This window comes from Hakea prostrata, chromosome 1 (genome assembly GCF_041222555.1).
Source record: "Hakea prostrata isolate BN-2017 chromosome 1, UWA_Hpros_2, whole genome shotgun sequence".
NCBI classification, from domain to species: domain Eukaryota; kingdom Viridiplantae; phylum Streptophyta; class Magnoliopsida; order Proteales; family Proteaceae; genus Hakea; species Hakea prostrata.
Genome location: NC_142600.1, coordinates 29,230,853 through 29,258,728, shown reverse-complemented (window position 1 = coordinate 29,258,728; position 27,876 = coordinate 29,230,853). Strand labels below are relative to the sequence as shown.

The 27,876-nt window shown below is 39.5% G+C and overlaps 1 protein-coding gene across 2 annotated transcripts; it reads right to left on the bottom strand.

Annotated features, from left to right (window-relative positions):
- Positions 1–341: 341 nt before the first annotated feature.
- Positions 342–27,876, bottom strand: LOC149028660 (mitogen-activated protein kinase kinase kinase NPK1-like). 2 transcript variants are annotated; one of them, XM_089138604.1, is made up of 18 exons: positions 27,391–27,876; positions 27,259–27,300; positions 22,211–22,276; positions 22,016–22,126; positions 21,702–21,782; positions 21,502–21,579; positions 21,308–21,390; positions 17,516–17,597; positions 17,269–17,369; positions 5,901–5,940; positions 5,683–5,742; positions 5,523–5,572; positions 5,221–5,446; positions 4,883–5,119; positions 4,445–4,779; positions 4,295–4,362; positions 3,674–3,790; positions 342–704 (listed from the first exon to the last, which is right to left on the bottom strand). In XM_089138604.1, exons 1-17 carry the CDS (start codon positions 27,697–27,699, stop codon positions 3,687–3,689), a joined length of 2,073 nt encoding a protein of 690 aa, XP_088994730.1. In that variant the 5' UTR covers positions 27,700–27,876; the 3' UTR covers positions 342–704; positions 3,674–3,686. The 2 variants fall into 2 exon arrangements, with proteins under 2 accessions (XP_088994730.1, XP_088994727.1); XM_089138601.1 differs by lacking the exon at positions 342–704 and having other exon boundaries at positions 3,529–3,790.

Genomic DNA, 27,876 nt, shown 5'->3' with positions numbered 1-27,876 from the left:
CCACCAAGGGGATGCAACTCGTCTACCCTTTAACAGAAAAAAAGAAAATGTTGTAAGTGTTAAAGAGAACCGCACCTTTTTACCTTCTAACTGGCCTACACAGGCAACTCCTGTGGTCTCTCTCTCTCTCTCTCTCTCTCTCAAGTGGTCACCTGCCTCTTCTATCCACATGTAACATATGGACCCTAGAGTCGAAATCCATTTACAGTTGTTTGCCAAGGCATATCCATGTCATCCAACCTAATCCATCTCCTCTCTCTCTCTCTCTCTCTATTGTTCGATCCATGCAATATTGCAGATAGATTCTGGTGGTGAATTTCTTCATGCAACGTTCACTGGTATAACTATCACTACTTAAAAAGGGAATAATATATATAATTAATTTCAAGGACAATATCACTGAAATTTGACTTGATCTATGAACAAGATAAGGATTGTAAGCCATTGAAAAAACCCTCTACAGTAGACTTCAACCATGGCCACCAAACACTCTTTTGTCCTTATCGTTCGAATTTGATTTCTTTGTGGTACTGGTTGTGGTACCCTAATAACCAACAGAGACAGAGAGATCACATACGTACCAGTCATCAAAGTGGGTAGGGCTGAAGCACAAATCTACTACAGGATTCGCCAGGAAAGGTCATTGCAGGGATGACCAGGTTGAGAGAGAGATGTCTTCAGTCTTCCACAGACCTTGATTGATGCTGCACAGAATCAGAGTTAAGATCATAAAGGGTCCCACATATCCTACCACAAGGAGGATTTAGAAAATCCCAATCTATGAAGTCTTGGAATCAGGAGGAGTTTTGTCCCCTTGCAATTATTCATGGTTTCTCATGAATTTTATTAAAAAGTTCTAGTCGATCTTTCTTGTAAGTAATGAATCTTTCTTTGAAAAGATAGAAGTTTAATTTATCCTCATTTCTTCCTTCTTTTTCTATTTTTTTTTTTTTCGAGTAATGTTCTTTTTGTATCTTTACATAACACAGATTAGTTTCTTCCTGAAGAAAAAACAAAGAAGAGACCCTTATTAAACTAACCCATAGACTGAATAATACTTAAATTTATTTTTTCTTTTGGAATATATGGAAATTTCTAATATATAATATATATAAATATTACAAATGTGTCTTAAACATTAAGCATCTCCCACCTGGTCCACACCAACAACCTAAACCTTCCAAAAAAGCCCCAGACATCCTATCTTTTCTCTGGACATATTGCTGGGTAACTTCTTTCATGCATCAAAGCTAAGTTGGTTGTCTCCATGTCCTAATAGTTCACGAGGGAAGAAGAGAGAGACAGAGGTTATGAAATTATGATTTGGACCAATAAGTAGTAAGATGACATTAAATTCATCTTTCCTCTTTACCATGTTGATCTTGTAGAATCCTAACCCTTCACATCAGAGAGGTTCTTTTTCCAGTTTTCATCTACTTTTGCTGTGAAAAAGGGAAGAAGATAAGAGTAAACGGTTGCTGTCTGTAAAAAAGATTCCCTACCTTTCATGAACAGTTAAATCTCTCTTTTGCTTCCTTATGTTTCTGTGTCCTTTTCCCAATACTGGTCAAGATTTCACCAATTCTGACTTCCTGAGACCGAGATAAAAGGGAACTTTTATAGGGTTCTCTCATTATGAGTTTGGTAGAAATTAAATCCCATAGTGCGCCGGGAGAGGAGGAGAGATTTTTCTATCGTGCAAATCCACCAGGAAGAACAGTAACAGTTTACAAGTCTCTACTCACTCCCCCAACTGACCATGTACAACGTTTCTAACTTTCTATGTTCTCCCCCTAAAAATCTTTTCTAAGATCCGTCGGCTGCTTCTCATGATCATGTCTTCTTCTGTTCTTCACACCAAAACTTGTTGGCCATGTTTCATGATACATATTTTTTCCCCCTAATTTTTATCCTTTTAACCATATGGATTCTATCATACCGAGATTAAATGAGAACTATTTGATCATTTCAATTCCTTTAATCGAGTCATAATGGGGTTGAGTGGCCTCAAAGATATGAAAAGTCGATCTCAAGACTCAGTGCTTTCTTAGGTGATGATCCTTGAGAAACCTTGTAGTGTTTACAATGGTAGTTACTGCAGTGCTTAAATGGCAATGGCAGTGAGAATATTTCTGGTATTTTACAGGATAAATGTCTCAACTATGCATTTATAAGTGTAAAGCCCAAAATCATAGATGGACCTTTTTTTTTTTTTTGGAATTTTAGAAACAGATCTTGCTGGGAATTAAAACCAAATAGGCTCATTTGGCAAATCAAAACAAAACCGCATATAATTAAACCCAACCAGGTGTCGAGTCAAACCGAGTGGATTTGGATATGGGTCTTATTCTGGAACTAACTTGGTTCTCAGTTTGGATTCAGATAACCCTTATCACTTCACTGAATCAAATCAAAACCGAACTAGATGATCAAAACTGAACAGATTAACACCCTCGCAGATAGGTCCCACAAAGACTTGAAGTCAACTAAAGGAAATTCTATCACTAACAAGCATAAACTACATTATTTGGGTATTGACAAAATGTTTGTTGGCCTAGATTGGTGATAGTCACCTTATATGGTATTTTGGTGATCCAGTAGAGTGGAACATCTCTCTACTAATGCTATATGCATCTACAGAAACTACCCATCTCGAACAAACCAAGCATTCTCTTCCATAGTCCATAGTCTATGATGGGTTTTGATTTGATATTATTGTGCCAAAATTAGCTGATGGATGATCAAACCATTCAATCTATATCATTGTCATATGTGTCCTTTCAACAACAGTAACTGACCCTAAGGAGGGAACAAGTGCTTCGTTCCAGCCCAACCCAGTTTAACAAAACCAGTTAACATTTTTCCATTTTCCTTTTTTCCCCTTTCTGAGTCGTTTTAAATTCTTACACAGTTTTCTAAGCATTATGGCTAAATCAACTGACTTTCTATAGCAGTAGAATTTCTTAAGACCATTACCCAAAAAAATATATAAAAATCTTAAGACCACTTTCTTAAATGAAACATCAATTCAATTGTCCTAAGTACATCAGATCTTCAAATTTTCCGGCGAGTCAATGATTCAGCACAACCACTGTCCCTTCTAGCATTAAACAACTAGTGGGCTATGCAAAGATTCCTTGACTATATTTATGGAATTTTGCAAGATTTGCCAAACTTCCATGCCGCAAAAGTGCAACATTGACCCATACTCCCCCTCCCAACCAATGCTATTGATGTAACTTGCTATTGGTTTTATCAGAAAATATTTCATGGCGATCTAATTTCTTGAATTCAGGAACAAGAAAAATCAAACACAAGATTTTAAAATTAAATAAATAAACCACACCCCTAACTCTAAAATGGAAAAGGAAACACATTGGAATTTGTTTTTCCAGCGAAACAATTGTAGTAAAGAACATATTTGAGCAATAAAGTGTACATACAATTTAGCTTAGAGGCTTACAAAGGATACTGCTGTGGTGTGGTGTGGTGTTCAGGCAGAACCCCGAAAAACTGAACAAGAAGGGGAACGTGGTGCCTTGCCTGCTATTCATAGTAGATGGACTGTGGCCATTTTGTATCATTTGACAAATTTCAACAGAACTATAAGCTGAATATACATTACTACTTGATGAGAAAAAAGAAGAGGCCAGTTGTGAACGGTTGTACATACACAAGTATATTTATTAGCCTGGGGATGCAAACCGCAACCGATCTCTTTCTCGATTTAAAACTCGGAGATCCCTGGGTGAAGATATTTTCCCACCAACACCTGCCTGACGCATCATCTCTACAGCCAATTATCAGCAAAACAGAACAATTAGAAAAGTTTGATCTATGCAAATGATTGACTAATTCATGACAATACAAGACCCATGATTTAAATATTGAATATTTAGCTGAAATTGTGATTCTGGCAGATATTTCTTTATTCAGATGAATGATAGCAGATATTTCAGCCAAACCCATCATGACAAAGTTTTCCTTGTATATTGCATGCAACAACCAAAAAGGGTTCTACATGGATCAATATCTTTGTAAACAGCTTTGTACAGCTAATCAGAAAACCAAGTTGGCTATAGTCTACAACAAAATACCCAGTGTTGAAGGCTACTGCACAAGCATAGTTCAGTGGGGCAATTTTTCTATGCGGCTCAACCCCGGTAAGTTTTGCTCAGTGGGGCAATTTTTCTATGCCTTGAACTCAGACTACAACTGTGGTTCACCAACCATTACGCTAAGGCCCACCCCTTAATTTATGGTTATTGAGAATATACAAAGAACAAAAACTCACCACGTTTTCTTTCAAGTTCTTGGTCTAGCTCCTCTTTCCACTTCCTCTGTCTCTCCGAAAAGCTTACACTGTATAAAGGACAGAAAATTAAGGAATAAGAAAATTCAAAAACCAAATAGATATTAAACGATGCAAACCATTTAACCAAACCTTATGCTGGCTGAATCCTGCCTATCATCAAGAAGCACCCCTTTCCATTCATTGTGAGGCGAAGGAATTTCCCCCAAACATTGATTGTTATGAGAGTCAATGTTAGATATACGCCTGCTAAAGCTTCCAGGACTTGCAGGATTCACAGTATCAACAGCTGGCGATGGAGTTCCACTAGGAACCCGACTCGGTGACTTGCTTTTTGGAGGCAACTTCAAATAGTTTGTTATATTTTCACCATCTGGGCTCCCAGTAAGACCAGGAGGTCCAGAAGCATTCAAGGTGTTATAGAACTCCTCAAAAAGTGGTGTTTGCAGTTTCTTTAAATCTAGAGCCTGGCAACATTGTTATACAAAAAAATTAAACGCTACTCCGTCTAAGAAGGGTGGATGATGCATCAATAAAATTCAAAAAAGGATGAGTTTAATTTTATTATACCTTCTCATCTAGGAATGCTCTTATTTTTGACTCAATAACTTCATCGTCATCCTCAGATACCAGCGGACCGCCTGGAAATGAAAAATCATCATCACCTTTGGCAGATGCTCCAGGACTTCCAGAAATGCCACCGACTGGATAACCTGAGTGCAAGTCCATTCCTCTGTGCTCTAGCTCAGGACTCTCATCAAATTTGCATGGCCAATCATCAGTGGGTTCACTCATTGGATTAAAACTCTAATCAAACAAACAATTCCATCAAAATTTGGTGGCTGAAATTCCTTTTTGCTGCTCAAGATTTAAAGATGACTATATGGAACATAAAGAAAATACATCACCTTATTGGAATCATTTGCTGCAAAGACAGAACCAATTTTAGCTGACTGACTCAGCCCAAAATCATCTCTATCATCAATCTGGCACATCTCATCACTTGTTCTCACTCCCCATTGTCCAAACCCTGAAAGATTCTCAGGATATACTGTTGAGCTCCTTACACTGCCCATATCAGAAACATCCTTCAAGCCACCACAGGCTGTCCGATATCTGAGTGCAGCACCAATTCTGCAGCATAAACAGTTTACAATCATGATGCATAAAATGAACAAATGTTGGTAAGAAACTGTCATGTAACACTTACGAGTTCTTTATACTTGACCCAGATGAAGGCAAGTGACTTGCAGAAGCTTTCTGATGGTAGTGAAGTACAAGAATCAGTAGCAGTTATTTTGGAAGGAATGAGAACATAAAAAATAACAAAAAGCAAGAAATAGAAAGGAAAAAAGAAACTAAACACTGACCATAGATGAAGTGCAATGGACTGGGTGAGCTTCTAGGAATTCTCCAGTAACAAATGGATGCTTCATTTCCAAATACCAGAAAATTAATAGCATAGGAAAAGAATAATCAATTATTGCACCTTCCAGCACTAACAAGCCGATGTGGCACTGTCAGGTGGATCTTCAACTAAAATAACCTCTATGTCTTACTCATTTGATTTAAGGAAAACAACTTTTACCTGCAGCAGTTCTGATGCAGCGGGTCTTAACTTTGGTTCCCTGCCACAATAGAGTCAGTAAGAAATGAGTTAAGAAAAATCAACTGGCTAGTCTATAGAATGACAAGAATAAACAAGTTATGATAGATAAGGCTGACTCATAGGCTTTACTCTGATACACACATATATTGAACCTAGACATTCTTGCTATTGGGCAGGGCAAGAGCCCGTACTTACATGAATTCTTGCGCAGATAGCCAGTTGGGCTATTCGATAATGTAGGACACATGGAAATGCTCCTAATCCCGGCTCGGCTTTGTGTTTCGGGGCAAGACCTCTTTAGAGTGAAATTCCCAACTTTTTCAAACCTAGACATCCTTAACAGTCTCCCTCAAGTTGGAGCATGGGCATCCGTCATGCCTAACTTGAATATAATAGGATGGAGCGAATTAAAAGTCAAACCCATTGTGAATACATCAGCCCACTGATTCTCTGAGGTGACAAACAGGATGCAGCTCGCACCATGTGCTCGGTTTTCCCTGATGAAGTGTCTATCCAGCTCAATGTGCTTGATTTGGTGATGCTAGACTAGGTTATGGGCTATACCGATTGCAAGCTTATTATCATAGAAGATCCCTCTAGGTTCTTCAAAGGTTACTCACAGATTGTCAAGCACTAATTTGAGCCATATAAATGCACACACATCCTGTGCCACAGCATGGTACACAGCTTCTGTACTAGATCTGTACAGCACTGACTGCTTGCTTTGCCAAGTAACAGATTCAACCTCTAGGGAATGTGCAATATCCTAAACCAAAGCACCAATTATTAACTGACCCACTCAGCATTAGTGAAGGATTCTAGTCTCGGATTACTACCAATAGGATGCCCCATCCTGGTGCTGATTCCAAGACCTTGGAATGCACACAACCTCATCGCCTCAATATTTGGTTTGCAGGTCATATAGAGCAGCAAACAACACCTAAAGCATAAGAATATCCTTTCAAGTATAAGTGAAGTATATCAATCTCCTTACGGGAGATCTATCCTTATCTATTTGTTGAGAAAGCCGATTGTGGTAGAATGGCTTATTAATCAGTGTGATCTCAAGCCCTCTGTTTATAATAAAGTGGAAAGAACACTATAACATAAATACCCTAACTTGGGTAACAAGAAATAGAAATTTACATGAATAAAAACTCTAATAGAGTGAACTCCTAGTACAACTCAACCAACAATCCCCCTCAAGTAGAGGCATAGATATTAGTCATTCCCAACTTGACTACAACAATAGGAAGGAAATCTCCTTCTTTCAAACCCTTAGTGAAAACATCCGCCACTTGGTCTCCAAACCTCACAAAAGGCATGCAGATAAGCCCTTGTTCCAGCTTTCTTTTGACAAAAAACCTGTCAATTTCAATGTGATTAGTTCGATCATGTTGCACAGGATTATTAGCAATACTAATAGCAGCCTTGTCACAATATAGCATCATAAGGTTTGGAACTTGGACTCTAATATCTTGTAGCAAGCCTTTCAACCATAGTAGCTCACAAACTCCACGAACCATAGCTCTATATTCAGCTTCGGTACTGGATAAAGCTACCACATTTTGTTTCTTACTTCTCCAAGTAACTAGATTACCTCCAACAAAGGTACAGACTTACAATAACCTGAAATTGACTTCTTGTATGGAGATCCCGCCCAGTCTGCATCAGTGTATGCTTCTACTCTTAGATTATCAATGGGTGACAATCAATAAAAGTAACAAAGTACCTATGGTCAGTAATAGACACAGGTCGGCAAGGGCCCCACACATCAGTATGAATTAGTCCAAAAGGAATAGATTTTCCATTATGAAGAGAAGGTAAATAAGTAAAACGAGTCTGCTTCGCAAAAATGCAGGCTTCACAAAAAAAATCATCCTTTTTACAAGAAGAAACTATATCGGGAAATATTTTCTTAAGAGTTCCTAGAGGGGGGGTGACCTAGCCTACGGTGCCACTGCTAAAGGTTTGATATTATCAAATGGACCTAATTAGGAGATGCAGTCAGAGCAAAAGTATATCTTCCTATTGGCTCCAACAGATAAAGTCCATTGTCAAGTTTACCACGTCCAATCTCCTTCCCCATTACTAGATCCTGGAAGACACAATAAGATGGGAAAAAAAATCATTTTACAATTTAAGTCAAGTGTAAGACTACTAATAGAGAGCAAGTTAGTAAAGAAAGAGGGAGCGTGTAAAACTTTAGATAAAGAAAGTGATAGAGAATGATGAATGGTCCATTTTCCAGCAATGGAAAAATAGGAGCCATCAGCAATTCGAACGTTATCTTTTCCGAAAGTTGGAGCATAATGTAAGAAAAAAGAGATGAACCTGTCATATGATATGTGGCTCCTGTATCAATGATCTAGGGAGCAGAAACTGAAGAGACATCGTAGCCTATGAAAGTTTTACCTAAAGTAGCAAGGTAGGAGTTGGTATGAGCAGTGGAGGAAGCAGTAGTAGATGTTGTACTAGTAGTAGAAGACTACAGAATATGTCGCAGAGTAGCTAACTCCTCTTGTGAAAAACCAATGTCTGCAGAGGGTGTTGTGGAAACTGTCTTAAAAAGATTAGCTTTCGGTTTTCCCCTTCTTTGTGCTTTTTTTTGCTCAAAATCAGCAGGCTACCCATGGAGCTTCCAACAATTGGCCTTAGTATGATATGGTTTGTGACAGTGTTCACACTTGATAATCTCCTTAGCTGAATCAGATTTAGTGCTAACAGACTGTAAGGTTGATTTCTCCACAATAGGAGCATGAAGCATGGCTAATCGACGGCTTTCCTCACACTGAACAAGGGCAAAAGACTGTTCTAGTGTAGGAAAGGGAGAACGACTTAATACTTGCACTATGATCTGATCATACTCCACATTCAAACCTACCAAGAAGTCATATACCCAAATCTTATCAACGTGCTTCCTATAAGTAGTCACATCATCTAGATTAGTGGGGTAATAATCCCCATAATGATCCAACTCCTGCCAAAGAGAACGCAACTCATCATAATATTGGGCCACAATCAGTTCCTTTTGGGTACTCTTATGCAGCTTCTTTCGTAGCTCATAAACCTGTGCATCATTCCCCAACTGTCCATATGTTTTAGTATTAGCCTTCCAGATTTGGGCTACAGTATCAAATAACAGGTATCCGCCAGCAATATTTAGATTCATGGAATTCAAAAGGAATGACATAATAAGAGAGTCATTCGAGATCCATTTATCCTATGAAACACCTGTGGTAGTAGGTTTGATAGTGGTGCCCATAATGTGTCCAACAAGTCCTCTTCTAGCAATAGTCAGGTAAGCAGATCGAGACCAGATTAAATAATTTGTTCCATCAAATCTTACCGAAAAAGGATAAAGGGTGGGGTAATGTTCAAAGCCAGTGGGAGCAGTAGTAATAGGTAAAGATAAGGATGAATAATAGGTAATGAAAAAGGTAAGGAGGGTTGGAGGATGTGAAGGAAAAGAAGAAAGAAAGACTAGAACTCAGTACCAAGGGCAATAGAGTTGGTACTCTCTTGCCAATGTTCATCAGTTGCACCATAAAAGAAGAATTACAACTACTACCTAGGAAGGCAAACGGTAATTAAAAAAAAAAAGTACAGAAAATACAATTGAAGCTGAAAGAGACTTAACACAAGACTTGAGTACCCCTATTACATTCTAGCCAGGAGATCATCAGACGATGAGGAAGGATTCCCTGATGAAGGATCTTGATCTTGAGGCACAATTGAAGCTTGGTGGACCAAAGACGGCGGCTTTTCTTCATGTCTAGCGTAAGTGAGACGTCTCTCCTTTTACCCCCTGAAGTTGAATAGTGTCAATAGACAAAGGACTGGGGATGCACCTTATCGAAAGGATAATAGAACTGGTAATAAGACTCTTGTCTCATGGAAAATGACATCCATGGTGATGAGTAACCAAGGACAAGAAGGATGATAACCCTTTTGAGTGGCCAAAGACCTAAGGAAAATACATAGGAGAGCTCTCAGATCCAATTTGGAACGAGATGGAGAGGAATTATAGGCAATGCAAACACAGTTGAAAACCATGGAAAGGAGATGGGAGGAAAGGGATGAATCCAGAAGGAAACCTACTGTGGCATCAAAGTCAAAGACACCAAATGAAATAAGTTAATGAGGAAAACTGAAAGTAGTAACAGCATCCACAAAATGAACATTAGGAATATCGGGCATAATCATCAGTGTATGTAAAGATGTTTATTTGTTTGACTGGGAATACCATTTTTTCTAGGGGATACAAACAGGAAGAGATTTGAGAGAAGAAAGATCCACAAGGAGTAAACAGAATTGAGCACAATAGTTAAGATCGATCGTAAGACAACAAATTGAAGGTAGACTTCAAAAAGACGAGGGACGTGAAAAACAGAAGATAATTATATGGTAGGACCGCCGGATATTGAACCTCTACGAGAAACAATAGATAAAGACCCATCAGCAACTTGGGCTTTAGCCTTTCCGGAGAAGTAAAGATAGGTACAAGACATATCCTAGGAATTGGCATATGGTTGAAGGCCCCAAAATTAAGAAGCCTAGAAGGACTACATGGAGAAAAAGCATACATACCTAGGTAAATAAACCAAAAGCCATGGAGCCCAAAAGGAAGGACATACTGAGGGCATCATTGACCATGTACTTGTTACAGTAGGCTTAGAGGTGCCACTAGCTATATAACCCAAAAGTTGTTGCCTTAAATAGTGATTAGACATGCTCTAGACCAAGAAAGGTAATTAGTCCCATTGACTTTTGTAGGACCTATCTAAAAGTAAGGGTTATACGAATAGTACCCTTTATTACATTTGTGGAGGTAACGGTACTTTACACCATAGAGATAAAAGTATGACAATATATCAACAAATCAAAGATAAGAAAGCACTAATTTGTAGAGATAGAGTCAGAGAGCACCCTGTAAAGCAAATGGGCACATGAGGCCTCGGCAAGATGCGGGACAAAGCTAAGGGCCGATCTGAGACACCACAGGCCTAGGAATGAAGCAACGAGGCAGAGAGAACCTACAAGGCCCCTTTACAAAGACATCGGATGCCAAGGGGACATGGAAGGCTTTTCAAACACAAAGAGGGCCTTAAAGGCCCTGATAAGATGGCGCAAGACCTAGAAGGCTCTGGAGTTGATCAAATAGTGGTCTGGGAGGCCCAGGCAGCGGTTTCCGTGGTATGTGATTCCTAGAAGCAATGGCAAGGGATTCTGATAGCCGTAGCAGTGACCAAACAAGGGGTTGGATCCCCTAGCAAGGACCAAAAGAGCACTGTGTCAACTATCAAAACCAAAATTGGTTGCAAGCCTGATGCCCTAGTAAGAAGCAAGAGAGAGCCAAGGGCCCCATTGATGAGTAGCAGTGAATTGTGGTGCTGATGTAAACCCAGTTTTAGGGTTAGGGTTTGGATGAATTTCCCTAAGACTAAGGGCTGCCCAAAATCTTCTAGCACAAAAAAAGGATTTTCAAGGATGTATAGGGTAGGTTTACACACTACAAGCCCTACTGCAATGCTAATTCCATACCTGAATTTTGACCCAAAAAAAAGTCTGTAAACTAGGTTTTTGGTGTTTTGGCTAGGTGCGAGAAGGGACTGTACTTGCTGCTTTGTATTTTTAGACCTTTTAGGAGAGGACCTAAGTTGAATTAGGTTTAGGTTTCAGAAGTAGAAAATGAATGCAGGAAATTTTCAGACTTAGGGAAATAGGGTTTATTTAGGTAACTAAGAGTAGGACTGATGCCTAGGGTTTGGTGCAATCCTATTGGGAGGAAAAGGGAGGTTAAGGGACTGGGGAATAGGGAATTGCAGAGGGGTGGGTGTTTGATGCTGCTGCAGGGAAGCAAAAGGGGTGGGGAAATTGCGGGGGATAGGGGATAGGTGGGGAGGGGTTGGGAGAGGTCGTAGGGAGTAGGGGAGGGGACTCTTCTAAAATTCTGGAATTTAGATTCCAGCAGTAAAGTAGAGTCTAAAATAGCCAAAATACCCCTGTAATAGGGTTCAACCAGCTTGCTTGGGTGGGCCTAGAGGTCCACTTTAGGGTTTGGCTAGGGGGGTCAATCTCTGTTCACATCAGGTGCCATAACCAATCAGTGGGCCAGTGAGTAGGCAATGGTGGAACATTTTAGTTCAGAAAAAAATCCTCTGTTGTGCACAGCAGTGCACCAGCAGGATGCGACACGTGGAATATTCCAAATAGAAAGCTGAGATCAAAAGGCTTGAAACACGTTTTAGCTTATACCCGTAACCCGCTCATTCCTAAATACCCTTTTTGGTAAACCCCATTTCTAAATACCTCATTCACTCACTTCCTCAACTCCCATGACTTTCTCCTCATTCCCTTTCCTCCATTGTTTTATTCCTCCATCTCTCGCTTTCTTTCTTCATTGCATTTCCTCTGTGTTTTCATGTGCTCAAACCTCCTATCACCTTATTTGGCATTTTGAGTTAGGTACAGGATTAACAATTTGCAAAGGAAGCAAAGAAAATCAAACTCCAAAACCCCTCTCAACTTTACTTGTCAATCAGTTGGTTTAAGTTGGTTTGAATCGGGGTTAAACACCTCAGCCTGGATTTTCCCCCAAAATAGATCATTAAACATAATTCTGGGTGCAGGTAATTTTGCCATCAATTTGGCTCTTAGGAGATTGAGACCTGCGCTAGAAAAATCTTTTGGGAAGTTAGTACTTTACCAAAGTATAAAATATTTTTCTTTACTTGAGAGTTCTTCATGATGGGTTTCCTGTTTAAGTTCAGATCTCTAGATGGTCCCCTGCCGATTCAATCTGTAGCCTTTGTGGTTTTGAGCCTGAAACTGTTTTGCATATTGCTTCTCTTGCAATAGCTAAGCACTTATGGGGCAACATGCTGTCAAGGCTGTGGATTAAAAACCTTGGATATTCATCAGTTCAACAACTTTGTATCTCCATCCTCTTTCAAGCCTGCTATATTGATGTTCTGAGTTTATCTTCACCAAGGCCTTTGTTTTGTTCTTCTATGATTGGATATGTATTAGAATGTTAGGGTTTCTTTTTACTTGTGGCTTATTGTTCTTGGATTGTTAGCTTCATTTTGAATCGACTGTCAAGTACTTACGAATCATCTTAGGGTTCAGAACACAGAGGGATAGCAATGAAGAAAGAAAGTGTAAGATGGAGGAAGAGAACCACAAGGGAATGGGAATGGGAATGAGAAGAAAGTCGTGGGAGTTGAGGAGTGTGTGAATGAACAAACTGGGTATTCAGAAATGGGCGGGTATAAGCTAAATAGGTTTCACAAATGGGTTTTTTTCCACTTAAGATCAACCTATTGATATGGACCTTCAATATAGAGTATTCCACGTGTCGCGTTGTGGTGGTGCACTGGTGTGCACAATAGAGAGATGTGCACAACAAAGGATTTTTTTGCCTTTCAATTCACCATGCTCAGTCATGGGAAGCCAAAGAGCCTCTAATCTCTAGGACTGAACTCCTCTTAGTGATTAAAAAACACCTAGAGTATTTACACTCTAATACCAAGTCAAGAAGATTTGGCTGACTTTTATAGAATGACAAAGAGGCCTTGTACATTTATAGATATAATGGCCACAACAATAAGTGACATAACTAGGCCCAACAAGCATAGGGTCCATCAAAAGTTGGACCAAAAACGGCCTAGGGGCTGGCCAAACCCTTAGAAGGGCAATTTGGGCATTTCCGCCCCTCTTTGGACCACCAAAAGGGTCTAGATAATTCCAGGTTAATTTTAGGATCCTATATCAACTTTTTGTTTTTCAATTGAAATAATGGTTAGAATCCTTGTCTGAGTAGAAGTCCCAGTTGGAATCCAATTTTCAAGTAGGATTCCTTCTGGCAGTTGATTATTTATTTTTGCAAGTTATTTTTTATTAAGGCTGCATTTGTTTACAAAGGTGGGGTGGGAAAAAAGTGGTGGGGGGGAAAAATGTGGGCCCCATGTGTAATGGGGTGAGAGAGAAGGAAAGGAAAGGAAGGGATTTTGTGGAAAAGTGTTAAATGAGGGTCCCACTTTTTAGTTTTCCACACTTTTCCACAAAATCCCACAAATATTGTGGGGTTTAGAAAGGCATGGGGTGGGAAAGTTAGCATGCCACCTCACCAAACAAGCTTCCTTAATTTAAGAAAGCTTGTCTCCAACTTTCCCACCCCCATCAACCAAACAAACCACACTTTTGAGATTTAATGGAAAAGTTTGCTTTTTCAAATTGTTTCCCACCCCACCTTTATTCCAGCAAACAAACACAGCCTAAGAGATCTTTAGAAGACTCCTTTCTAGTTTGTTTTCTTAAGTTGTTAAGTTGTAAAGCCAATCCCAATCCAAAGTGGATTCCCTAGTTTGAGTCCAATAAAGTTTCCTAGGTTTGGTCTTAATCTATTTCCCTCAATTGCAAGGCTATATAAAGTCCCCAACTCATTGTCAAATTAGTAGAACTAATAAATAAATAAAAATAGAGACTTAGTGTCGTGGGAAGCTAGCCCATGACTTGGGTTTGAGCCTTTGAGGGATTAAGAGAGTTCTCTGCATTTCAGCATTGTCTTTAGCTACATCAAGCCTGCGGCAGCCTTAGCATCCTCTTCAACTCAGTCTCCACTTAACAGCCCCCTTCCTAAGCAAGTAAGTGTGCTCACAGCCCCCCTTGTACCCCATTCCACTCTCCAACCCCTGCCTAGCCCTCCCCCTACTCCCAACACCTTGTGGCACACTCCCCTTCCCACCAAACCCTAATTCTAGGAATCCCCAACCCCTAATCCCATCACAGCCCCTCTTCCCCTCCTGTAGGATCCCACGGTTGAGTCCTTTCCTTCTCCAACTCCTTCTGTTCATTCCTCTCACTCCCCTGCCCCCTTTTCCCCCTTTCTCTTCTTCTCCTTATTCTTTCTCCTTGCAGAAGAATCTGGAAATTCCAGAATTCTGCAAATTCTGATAAGACCCTAAACCCTAGAAGCCTAATCACCCCTAAACCCCCCCCCCCCCCAAAAAAAATACATTCAGCCCTAGGACCAGCATCCCCTTCCCTTACCCTACCTTTGATCCCTACTAACATGACCATAATTCAGCCCCTCGCCGACCCCCTGGAGTGGACCCCAAGGCCACTCCAAGGTGGTGCACCCAGGGCTGGCTGAACCCTCCAAGAGGGGTAGTTTGGTCCATCCCAACCCTAATTAGTTGCTGATATTACTTTTCAGAATTTATTTTTTTATTTTCAGAGGATTCTTGATCAATTGGGAGTCTAGTTTGAGTCAAAGATGAGTTCTTGAGACCTTGGGAATCTCCTTTAAAGATAAGACTCTTATCGGTCTTTATTTACAAGAAGAGTTCCTTTAGTATTTGAGTCTCCGGGGGGAATTTATTATCAGGGAGATTCCATTAGATCTTTAATTATTTAGTTGGACGGTTGAGATTATTGTAAGGGGATCCTAATCTGTAAAGGAACCCTGCATGGATTAAATCTTTTTAGTAGGCTATAAATAAGCATATTCTTTCTTTGTAAAGTTTGCAAGTCTGAATTATAAATTTATCAAAGAATTGCAGCCAAGAAAGGTGCAGCAGGGTCCTATTTGGGTAGGACCTTACATTTGTTTAGATTTCTGAATCTCTCTTCTTCCTGCGATCCACCGAGAAATTCCAGCAAGCTTTCATCAAGAAAATTCTGCAAACCAGTAACCCCCTTCCCCACCCCCAGCCCCACTTCTTCTTCTTCCCTTCTTCGCCTATCCTGCACAACCCTAGATTTCCCCCTCCGCATGCTGCTGCACCACTGGCGGCACCTCCCCAGGCCCCCATGAGCCCCTAAACCCCTCACCCTAACTCCAACGATACTGCCCCTCCCCCTCCCCACCTCTCCCCTACCCTACGACACCCTCCCTCCCCCTTTCTAACCCTATCGGCCCCCTCTCCCTCCCCCGCCGACTTGCGGCAGAAGAAATAAAACAGAAAAAAAAGAAAGAAGAAAAGAACAGAAAGAAAGAAAGAAAAAGACTGCCCATAATCTTCAGTCCATCCCACAAGTTGTACTGTTTTCCCTACAAAGTTTCCCTCCCCATTAGGGTGGTAAAACCCTGAATTTTCCCAAACCATCCTTTCACTTTTTGTTACCCAAATCCCACAACCTAAATCATCCCAAGATCATCCAACAAACCTCCCTACACCAACGCAGGTTCTTAGGAAGCTTTGATACACCCTATATCTCTTTGTCACATTCCATACATCCTACTATCAAGTAAACCATCCCATCTTAGGTTTTGTTAAAACCCTAACCCTGCCCATATTTATCTGTTAACCATATTCTTCAACCCATTTAGTTTTGTTAACCCCTACCCTTACCTTACCCAAACCCTCCCATAATAATTTTTGAAACATCCTTGGTACCTTAGATCATCCCATTGACTTAGGCGATTAATTACTGGAAGATTCTGAGAAAACCCTCAATTTTAGGAAAACATTCCAAGAAACCCTAACCCTAAAATCGGGTTTACATCACCTACCCTAACCCTAACCCTAGAAATTCTGGAATTCTCAAACCCTAGAAAATCACAAAACCCTAACCTGTAAAATTTTGCGATTCCAGATCGTTAAGAAACAGAATATTTTATCTTGAATTCAGACCTTAGTCTTACCCCCAAACATAGCCCTAAACCTCCCCTTTCAATACCCCAAGGTTTGGAACTCAACCTAACCCTAGCCGCACGACTTCAGAGTGTTTGCAGGGTGTTCTAAGTACAGTTTTACTGCTGTTCATTAACATTCTGATTCGGACAGCAGGAATCCCAACCCTTAGTGACCTGTTGTGAGGACTGAGGATATTTGAAAGATTAGCTGCTGTACCCCAATTCCAGACCTTGCAGTAGGGTTATAAGCCTAAAACCCCTCCTTCCTTTGAGATTTGACCCCACACACAAGGTACTGAACCCTATATTGCCTGCTGCTTTCTTAGAAAAGGTCCTACTACTGGCCCTGTAATCCAGGGTTACATCATAAGGTATGACACCCTAAGGCATTAATCCTAACATATAGGTTGGTTGAACCTAGACATACTTAACAAGACCTTATCCTACACAGATACATAAAAGATGGACATCCTTTAACATCACGAAATGGGGGAAAATCAGTGAAAAAAAATCGGGATGATCATAAAATGAAATTCTAAAAGAAGTTCCGCAATAGACAAATTTTAGTGCCTATTAATATTAACGAAAATAATTCAAGTAGAAAATGAACCAGGACAAGTAACAGATTCAAAACCATCTTACATGTCCTTAGACTAAGGGTGATGAAAGAAGGAATAAAAAGCAGAAGGGAAATCATGAATGTACTTTTGCAGACATTTCAAAAGAAAATCTTTTGCCTCAACAGAGAGATGCTCAGGGATGGGCGGATGAGACTTTGTTGTCCCAATATGAAAAAGAGCAGCAACCTAGAGAAAACAAAAAAAAAATCATTAGCCTTTAAACAATTGAAACAGTGTACATTCTTTTAGAGGTATCCTCTCAAAATGAAATAAAATCTTGGAAGTCAAAAGAAAGCAGGGAAGTTATTAATTGCAATGTGTTGCATGCACACCTCTTGGTACTGCTGACTCCAAGGAGGCTTTCCAGTAGCCATCTCAATAACAGTGCATCCAACACTCCAAATATCGGCCGTCCTAGGTAACTCAATTAGGAGATGAATTAGCAATCTTAGGCAAATAAGCAAATATGTAATGACCTATGGTTTAAAAAAAATAATAGTAACAAAAAGGGAGAAAGAAACACTGCTTGGTTGTGTGGTTCCTGTGCACAGACAAGGTGCTTGCAAATTTACCATCTCATGCCCTTCGAAATAATAATAAACAAATGAAAAAAAGTACCCATGTGTGTGCTCCATCAGCCCTGTGCTGGTCCAGGGGTTACATGACCAAGCAGCAGTCTTTTTCCCAAATAATAATATAGCAAAAACAATCTCTGAAATTTTAATTTTTTACTTTAAGCAAAACTGGATCAAAATTTAAAAAACTATATGCTCCATCATTAAGACATGTAACTGTATCAAAGGAATATTGATACTATGAGCATCTCCACATAAAATAGGCTTTACCAACCAAAGTAAACTCAGCAGTTCTGAACCAAGTATTAAAAAGAAGAAAAAAAAATCAGCTTAGAGGCCAAAGCTCCATTGGGTTCTTCTCTTGCTACACTTAAGGACTAATGCAGCCAAGTCACTTTCAGAGGGGAAACTTTTGGCTGACCATCTTGAATGCACCTCAATGCTACAGAAAAGAATTAAGGGCCTAATTCAATGGATGGCACCTTGAAAGCTCTCAACTATTATACTCTTAACTCCCAACATATTGAGATCAGTCATTAGACAAGATATAATACTACTCATCTAAGCACCTTATTTCCTTAACTTTCTGTAAGAGTTGTGGTTGGCTTGAAAGTATTGCAAATAACCAGCAAGAGAGTACCATACGGATATCTCAAATTAAGTGAATTCAATTTAGCAATATCCATGTACAGAACAAATATAGTCTTCCTGAGCATAAGATTCACATGTATGATTTTGTAGATCCACCAAATAAGCAATCAATTCTGTTGAGACAATGCACCACATGATGAACTCATCTTAGTACTGTGTGGACACTGATATGATTATACTCCTTGGAACAATTTGACAGTTTGATGCACATTATGCAATTCATGCATTGTGATCCACATTACCTCACAATGCTTTAGTTGAGAAGAGAAGATTCAGAAAATGATTAGGTTGTCTAAAATGATAGAGCTCATTTTCTTATAGAATGGATAACAGATTACAAATAAGGAATGTTAGAAAAAGGGTGAGTTAGACCAAAGTATAGTGATTCTAAACAGTCTAGTTTTCATCCTTAATCCCTCCAATTGGTGCATAGATATAATAGGACGAAATGACATAGAAGTTAAACAAATTGTGAATACATCAGCAGCTAATCGATTCTCTGAAATAACAAATAGGATACAAAAACTCAAGCTTTTCCTAGATGAAGTGCCTATTGGTCTGTATATGCTTGGTCCTACAATGCTGGATTGGTTATGGGCTATACTGAATCACTGATAGCCGCCTCATTACCATGGTAGAACCTCATAGGTTGTCACCTCCAGATCACTAGTGACACTTTGAGTTTTAATATCTCATATACACCATATGCCATTCCAGTATTCTGCTTCTGCACTAAATCTAGATGACACTGGTTTTTTTTCGCTTTGCCAAGTAAGAGATTCCCTTTGAGAAACATACAATATCCTAAAATAGAGTAACAGTCGGAGCAGGCCCAATCAACATCAGCAAAGCATCCATCTTCATATTGCGATTGTTGGAAAATAAAATTCCGTTTCCTAGTGTTGATTTCAAACAGCTCAAAATCCGGTATAACTACTTCAATATGAGTAATCCATACATCATTTGGAAAACAGCTAACAACCCCTACAAAGTAAGCAATGCCTGGCTAGGTACACTGTAACCTCCTTTGGCAGCATACTTACATATTTGATATCAATATTCTAATTTTACACACCTAGCTCATCTGTAGACTATAGTGATTCTCCATCTTCAACATTAACTACTTTACGACTTCAATTGAATCCACATTGGTGAATTGAAATCATATAAGACTCGAGCAAAGAAAATGCTCTGCAGACTTAGGCGCAGGTGTGCTAACCAAACAACTAAAGTTCCCACCTAACAAGAAGGAGGGAGAGAGAGAATTTCACATCTACTTTACACCGCTCTGAATTCAAATTCATCACCATGATAAGCTTGTTTTATTAGGACTGACATGTTGAGCCTTTGATTCCATGGGTTTTCTATGTGGTCACTTTTAAGGGCCTAAAATATGGGTCATTAGGTGGTTGCATGATTAGCTGTTTTAGTGCCATATTTTGCTTCATCTTGGTGGTTCCCGTAGCCCTGAGGTCAAGGCATCGAAACAGCCTCCCAGTAAAAATTGTTGGGTAAGACTGCATAGGAAAACTGCCCCCAGACTCTACTTGTGCGGAAGCCTTTGGCACCGGGTTCGCCCATTTTAGTATCTTTTTTAAGTGTTTAGCAGGATTAGACTAGTACTTGCTTGGAGTCTACTCAGTTTCTTAGTAAGTTTAAGTTATTCAATATGTTAAGGATTGGGCTAGGCCTTGCCTTTTTAGTGTAGGAGTCGATTTTTGAGTCTTTTATCCAGGGTTGTAACAGGGGGTGAAAATATTGAACATGAACATGAACATTGATAATGAAAAAGGCTTTTGGTTGCTCTCTCCCATTAAAGATTTGTTTTGTGCTTGATCAAGGCTGATGGGACCAGCGTTTTGGTCCAATCAACACCTAGCAGTGTGAAGCTTCTTTAGATCATTTAAGGAATTGGTCTTCAATACTTTGACGACAGCTTGCAGTGGGAACCTAAGTTATTTGTTTTGGTTCTCTTTTGAAACTCCCCCGTTGACTCTATGGTTGAGGTGAGGGTAATTTTTCTGATAACAATTTATGATTTCTAACCTAATATGCTTAGTACATCTCTTAACTCATGTAAATCAACATCTATGGTGGAAACTAAAATGAAATAGGACTAAAATAACCTACTTAGCTAATTTCTAAAATATAACAAACTAGGACATTATTCCTCCCCAAAGAACTAAAGTTTTAAAATTCTACTAAAACCATGAAACAAATTGGACCTGGTTCATCTTGGTCCAGAAACCTGGTTGGGTTTGAATTGGTCCAAGGCTGTGTTTCTGATTCACTAACGGCCTAAAATTAGAGTCTAAAATGGATTGAAAACTGAGAATACAAGAGTTGTATGCGGTACTAATACAAAAACAACAACCACAGCCTTGTCCAAACTAAATGGGGTCAGCTAAATGGATCCTTGCCTTCCAATCAGTTCTATTTGAGGTCATACTAGATACAAGGCCTAAGCTGCATATCTTTTCTTATCCTTCTGTTAAGTTTGCATCGGGTGCTAATAGTCCAACCAAAAAGAAACAAATCCTACCTAATTATCAACTAAAGGTTGTTTTATAAGAAGAAAAAATTGTGGTGTCGGATCTGCATCACTATGTTTTCCTAATATAACCCTAAAATGAACCAATCCTTTGGCACTGGATCTGCATCCTGGTTTGGCTCCTAGTTTGACTATTCAAATCCAGGCTGCATTAATAAGTCAATGCAGAATGGAGCACTAAAGCCAAAAAAAATTAATAAAAGACTACAATGCGGAAGAAAATAATAACATAGATACAACATTACATAGCAATACTATGGCTTTGATTTCACATTTCTTTTGTTATTCATATTTATGCATAATTACGTGCCAACAAGAAGTTTAGAGTGTGTTACTATAGTGCTTACAAGCCATGACCTGTCTGAAGGATGACTTCAGGAGCCATCCAATATGGTGTACCCTTCATTGACCTAGCACCCGATATTGTAGCCTGGATTGAGTGAGTGTCAATTACCAAAGAGTCATTTCCACGAAGCACATATATTTCTAGAGGATCTCACTATAAAAACCAATTAAAAGCAAATAGACACAGAATTCATACAAGTTCAACCACTTTCTTGGATGCACCAAAATCAGCAAGCTTGATACAACCTTTATTATCTACAAGGATGTTTGCCCCCTGAAAGCAGATGAAGATAAACAAAACGTTCATAGTAAGGAACAAGCCAGTGAAACAAGTAGAAGTTGCCAATAAGTTAATTGTTTTTCCAGAAAGTAGGATATCCAATTTTAGAGATAAACCTTAATATCCCTGTGCATAATATCATTCTTATGAAGATACTCCAGTCCCAATAATAGCTGCTTCGTGTACATTTTTATCACCTTTCAAAGAGATGGGAATGGTAAATAACATCAGTACTCAAAAGAATCACCCTAATTACCCCAAGGATAGCTGAGTTGGCAAGAACCATGCCTCACTATGAAGAAGTCATGGTTCAAGTCTCCTTGGGGCCTACATAAAGAACTCTAAAAAAAATAATTAATTAAATTAAATAAACATCCTACCTCGCATATTATTTTACTTTATTTTATTTCAAAGAATGGCAGTGACTTACAGGTTCAGGAAAAGAACCAAATTTTCCAAGAAGGGATGAGATGGATCCACCAGAAACAAATTCCAACAAAATATTTAATGTTTCTTCCTCTCTAGCAGTTCCCAAGTATCTCTGAGAAAAGACAAGTGATTGCAATCATGATTGAACAAGAGAAAAAACCACAACTCTCACTAAAGTAACTAGAATCGTACTCACAACTATGTTAGGATGAGAGAGATTCTTAAGAAGCTTCACTTCTTTCTCAAGCTCCCAAATATGAGCCTAAGTAGACAAATGAAAAAAGTTCAATCAAATTCTGAAGCAGACCTTCATGAAGCCAAAAAGATAATGGAGGATAAGTATGTATCATAAATTTTCAACTTATGCAGATAGAAGGAAATCAAAATTCAAAAATATCGAATTAGGATTCAAGCACGTCTATCTGCATAGGATGCTGATTAAAGTAAATAGAAAAAAATGAAGCTTAAAGGGGTATAATTGTGCTTGTACATGGTGCTGGGGGGGTTCCATGTCATATATTATGCATGAGTATGAGGTGTGCGTTAGTTAGAAATATCAGTATATATGTAGATGTTATCACATAAAACAAACAGTAGAATACAGGGCATATTTCTCTTTCACTTTTCTTTATTCTCTATATGGCATCAAAGGGAACATTCTTCTACTGATCCCTAGGCTCTGCAAAAGCTGCCATGGCCAGAGGCAGTCAGCAAAACCCTGGCAACAACCAGTTCATGGCAACCCATGTTGCTGCTGGAAGTTTCTACAGTGCTCCATGAAGATACAAGCAGTCCCTATTACCTGCACCACGCAAATCACCCAGGGCTTATCCTTGTTACTCATTCCCTCGCTGAACCGAACTATAACTCCTGGAGTCGATTGATGACTATGGTGTTGACAGACAAGAATACACTTCAGTTCATTGATGGTAGCATATAGAAGCCTCCCTTTGATGATTATCAACCCAAGCTGGACTCAAATGAATAGCATGGTAACCTCATGGATTATCAACTCTGTTTCTAAAGAAATAGCAGACGGTCTACTGCACATAAACACTGCTGAAAGAGCTTGGCTTGATCTTCAAGATTGATTCCTTCAAAGCAACGAACCACGGATTTTCCAGATCAAAACTTAGCTGGCAGCTCTGCATCAAGGGGCAATGGACATTAATTTGTGTTACATACGGCTTAAGATTCTTTGGGATGAGCTGCGTGATTTTCAGCCAACTCCAGTGTATCACTGTGGAGAAATGTCAATTTAGACCACATACCAGGAGCATGAATGTGCTACGCAATTTCTGATGGGTCTCAACAAAAGTTTTGCTAACACAAGGGCTCAGTTCTGATGATGGATCTCTTCCCTTCAGTAACTAAAACTTTTGCTCTGGTAGATCAAGAAGAGAGGCAGTGATCAATCTGTCATGGAATGTTACCCACTCCAGCTCAGAAGCTCACCCACATCTTCATTCCCTACCATTGCAGAAGCTCAGGTCAAGCCAAAGCAAAATGGGAATACGCCCTTTCAACTCACTGCAAAATGCAGGGACACCATGTGGATTGCTGCTATAAGACTCACAGGTATACACCTGGATGGAAGACCCAATCCAAGTAAGAAGCTCATGCCCAAGTGAATCAGGCCCAAGGCTGTTGTGAATCACCAGTTGTTGCAGTGTCTTCTACCTCCACGGTGCCAAGCCTAACTGCAATTCAGTACCAGCAGTCACTTGCCCCTCTTGAACTCTCAGATTCAGCTTGGAGGTCCTATGGTCCCAATTACTTCATTTTCTCTTTCAGCCTTCCAAATTTCCAGTAGTGTTTCACTTTCCTCTTCACCTATATAGAGTTTCATTTTTTTATTCTGAGTGATTACTTGATACTGGAGCAACACGTCATGTATGTTGCAATTTCAATCTCTTCACCACTTCAAAACCACTTTCTGATTCAACAATTCTTTGCCAAATGGTACCACCGTTTCCATTTCATTAACAGTGCCACTTTCAAACACTCTTATTCTTCATAATGTCTTGTCTGTTCCCAGTTTCCAGTTCAATCTTCTCTCTGTTAGTACCCTCACTCAACATAATCACAGATTACATGTTCAATTTTACTTCTCATTCTTGCATTCTTCAAGATCCTACCACAGACCACAAGATTGGGATGGGTAAACGAGCAGGAAATCTCTATGTTATGCATTCAGTCAGTTCTTCTTTTTCTAGCACACCAGCTGTTTGTAATCATGCCCATGCAATGTTAGAAAGCATTTGGCATTAATGTTCAGGTCATCCTTTTGTAAACCAATGCAAATTTTGAAACCATTGTTAAACATTTATTCAAATACAACTTTTCATTCTAATGATCATTGTACTGTTTGTCCCATCGCCAAGCAGTGTAGGCTGCCATTAGATTCGCATAACCATGTGTCACCATCTAAATTTGATTTGTCACATTTGGACACACAAGGACCATTTACACCACCATCCATTAAAGGTTATTGATATTTCTTGACCATTGTTGATGACAGAACTAGATACACATGGTTTTATTTGCTCAAAACCAAGTCTGGAGTATCTAGCATCATACCAAATTTTTATACGTTCATTCAAACTCAATTTCGAAGATTAATTAAGTCCATACATTCAGATAATGCCCCTGAACTCCAACTTGTCAAGTTCTACACTGCAAAGGCATCACTCATTATCACTGTTATGGAGAGCATCCTGAGAAAAACTCTGTGGTTGAGCGTAAGCACCAGCATATTCTTAATGTAGCATGTGCCTTACTTTTCCGATCACAGATTCCACTTACTTGCTGGTCAGATTGTATTCTTATTGCAGTTTATCTGTTGAACAGCATACCTACTCCTCTCCTAATAACAAATCTCCCTTAGAATGTTTATGGTAGAAAATTCCTTCTTATGATCATCCTAAAGCTTTCAGGTGTCTTTGTTATGCTTCCACCTTGTTTCACTCTCGCACAAAATTTTCTCCAAGAGCCTCACCTGCTGTTTCTTTTGGGGTATCCTTTCGGTTAAAAAGGCTATAAGCTCTTAAGACCTCACAATTAATCTCACATTTATCTCACAAGAATATGAGATGTGTTTTTTTCATGAGAATGTCTTTCCTTTCTCTTCCACAACCTCACCTCCTACTCCTTCCATCTTTAAAGACCGTGTACTACCAGCATAAGTTCATCAACCGGATCTCCTATTTGCATATACCGATGAATCACCTACCATTCCTATGCAACCTTGTTGTCAACATAGTGCACCCTCATATCTCAATGACTACCATTATTGTTATTCCATTACAACTCATCCTTTACACACCATCCTATTTCCGCAGTTCTTTCATATCATCTTCTCTCCCTTTCCCATCTTCGGTTTGTCAATTCCATATCTTCTATTTCAGAACTAGACCTATTCAATTCTAGAATGGGACCAGGCCATGAAAGTTGAGTTGCAAGCTCTAGAGGATAACCAGACTTGGTTTATTGTTTCCCTACCCACCGGGAAACATCCTATTGATGCTAAATGGGTATACAAGTTCAAGTACCATGCTGATGGGACCATTGAGCTCTGTAAAGCACGTCTTGTAGCAAAGGGATTCACCCAACAAGAGGGCATTGATTACATTGATGCCTTATCTCCAGTTGCTAAGCTTACAATAGTCAAGGTACTTCTTGCTCTTTCGACCATTCATGGTTGGACTCTCACTCAACTTGATGTTACCAATGACTTTCTTCATGGTGATCTCGATGAGGAAGTTTACATGTCATTACCTCAAGGAAGTCACCATGAGGGGAGCCTCTACCATCTACTCCAATTTATAAGCTCCACAAATCCACTTATGGCTTAAAACAAGCCTCTAGACAATGGTTATCCAATTTTTTCTTTCCCTTGCTTGCCTTGGGTTTTCAACAATCTAATGTTGATAGTTCCTTATGCACAATGATTACTAGCTCCTCCTTTATTGCACAACTAGTGTATGTTTACGACATCATAATTACTTGTAATGACACTAATGAGGAGCAAAGGCTGAAAATGGTGCTTGGAGATCTTTTTAAGCTGAAAGATTTAGGAGATTTGAAATTTTTCTTGGGGCTTGAGATTGCTCGATCAGCAAAGGAATTTCAGTGAGTCGGCCACGTTATGCTTTTGAGATATTATCTGATACAGGTTTTCTTGGGCTGCAAGCCAAAGAAAAGACGACTGGACCCCAATATCAAGTTGACACAAAATGATGGTGAATTTTCAGATGACCCTAATCAAAATAGAAGGTTGACTGGAGGATTGTTATATCTAACCATAACCATACCTCACCCGAGCTATGCAGTAAACAGATTGAGCCAGTATTTGTCTGCAGTCATGTCTTCATGCAGTACACCGGGTAATACAGTATGTCAAAGGAACCGTGGGGCAAGGTTTATTCTCTTCTTTCTCCACTGACACACAGCTGAAAGCTTTTGCAGATTCAGATTGAGCAACATGCCCAGTTACGAGATGATCTTTTAGTGGGTACTGTGTCTTCATAGGTGATTAGCTAGTATCATGGAAATCTAAGAAGCAACACACAGTTTCACATTCCTCAGCTGAAGAAGGTGTCTAACAATGACAAAGCGACTTGTGAGAAAATTTGGTTGTTTTCCCTGCTAGCAGGTCTTCATATTCTACACTCAACTCCTGCTCTTTTGTTTTCTGATAACCAGGCAGCATTACATATAGCTGATAACCAAGTTTCCATGAGAAAACCAAGCACATCAAAACAGATTGTCATTTGGTTAGGGAAAAAATTCAGATGGGAAAGCTGAAGACCTTGCATATTTCAACTCAACCAGCTCGCAGATGTGTTCACCAAGCCCCTATTCATTGCACAGTTTACTCAGTTTCTTAGCAAGATGAGAGTGCATAATATGCACTCCATCTTGAGGGGGAGTATTCCATGACAGTGGTATAATTGTACTTGCACACAGTGCTGGAGGGTTCCATGTCATACATTAGGCAAGAGTTTGAGGTGAGAGTTAGTTAGAAGTATCAATATATAACAGCAGAATACTGGGCACTTTTCTCTTTCAGTCTTCTGTATTCTCTGATATCGAATTAAGATTCAAGCACGTCTAAATCTATATAGGATGCTGGTCAAAGTAAATAGAAAAGAATGAACCACAAAACCCATTGTTCTACCCAACCAAACAGCTAGAATCAGAGAAAAAGAATAACTTTTACAACACAGCAATAGAATTCGTCACCTGTGCTTTCTCTTTGGACGCATTGTTAGCCGGGATCAGAACCTGAAATTAACAGTAATAAAGAAATGATAAGTCACGGAAAACTAAAATTGGAAAAAATCAGAAGAAAAGAAAATTTTGGAATTCAGTCACCTGCTTCACAGCGAGCAGCTCTCCAGAATCGAGATTCATCCCCATGTAAACTCGACCAAAGGCACCACATCCGATCAACTCCCCTTTACGCCATCTGATCGAAGGTTCACTATCTTTCTCCTTCTCCTTCTCCTTCTCCTTCACGATGGGAGGCAGTGCAGGAGTGTAAGGTCTGGAGAGAAAACCTACCCTGGATTTCCGTAGACAAGTACCGACCTTCTCAACTAGACCTCCAAATCCTCTTTCATCTCCATCTGTGCCTCTGAAAACCAGAGATCGACGAACAGAACCAACAAAGTCTTGCATCATAGACTGATAATTGCAGTGAGAATGAATTTAGATTAATAGATCAACTAGGGTTCTTTAAGCCTCATTTGAGTGAGTGGAAACGACTGGAGTGACAGAGAGAACGAGAGCGCTGGAGGAGGGAAGGCAAAAGGAATCTAATTTTCAAAAAATAATAAAAATGAAAATAGAGAAACGGAG

Excerpts from the sequence above, each read along its gene's own strand:
- LOC149028660 (XM_089138604.1), bottom strand. The coding sequence starts at position 27,699 with ATGATGCAAGACTTTGTTGGTTCTGTTCGTCGATCTCTGGTTTTCAGA. Across the intron at positions 5,941-17,268 it reads CTTTTGAAATGTCTGCAAAA|GGAACCAAAGTTAAGACCCG; the intron begins GTACATTCATGA and ends CTATTGTGGCAG. Across the intron at positions 4,363-4,444 it reads CAGGATTCAGCCAGCATAAG|TGTAAGCTTTTCGGAGAGAC; the intron begins GTTTGGTTAAAT and ends TCCTTTATACAG.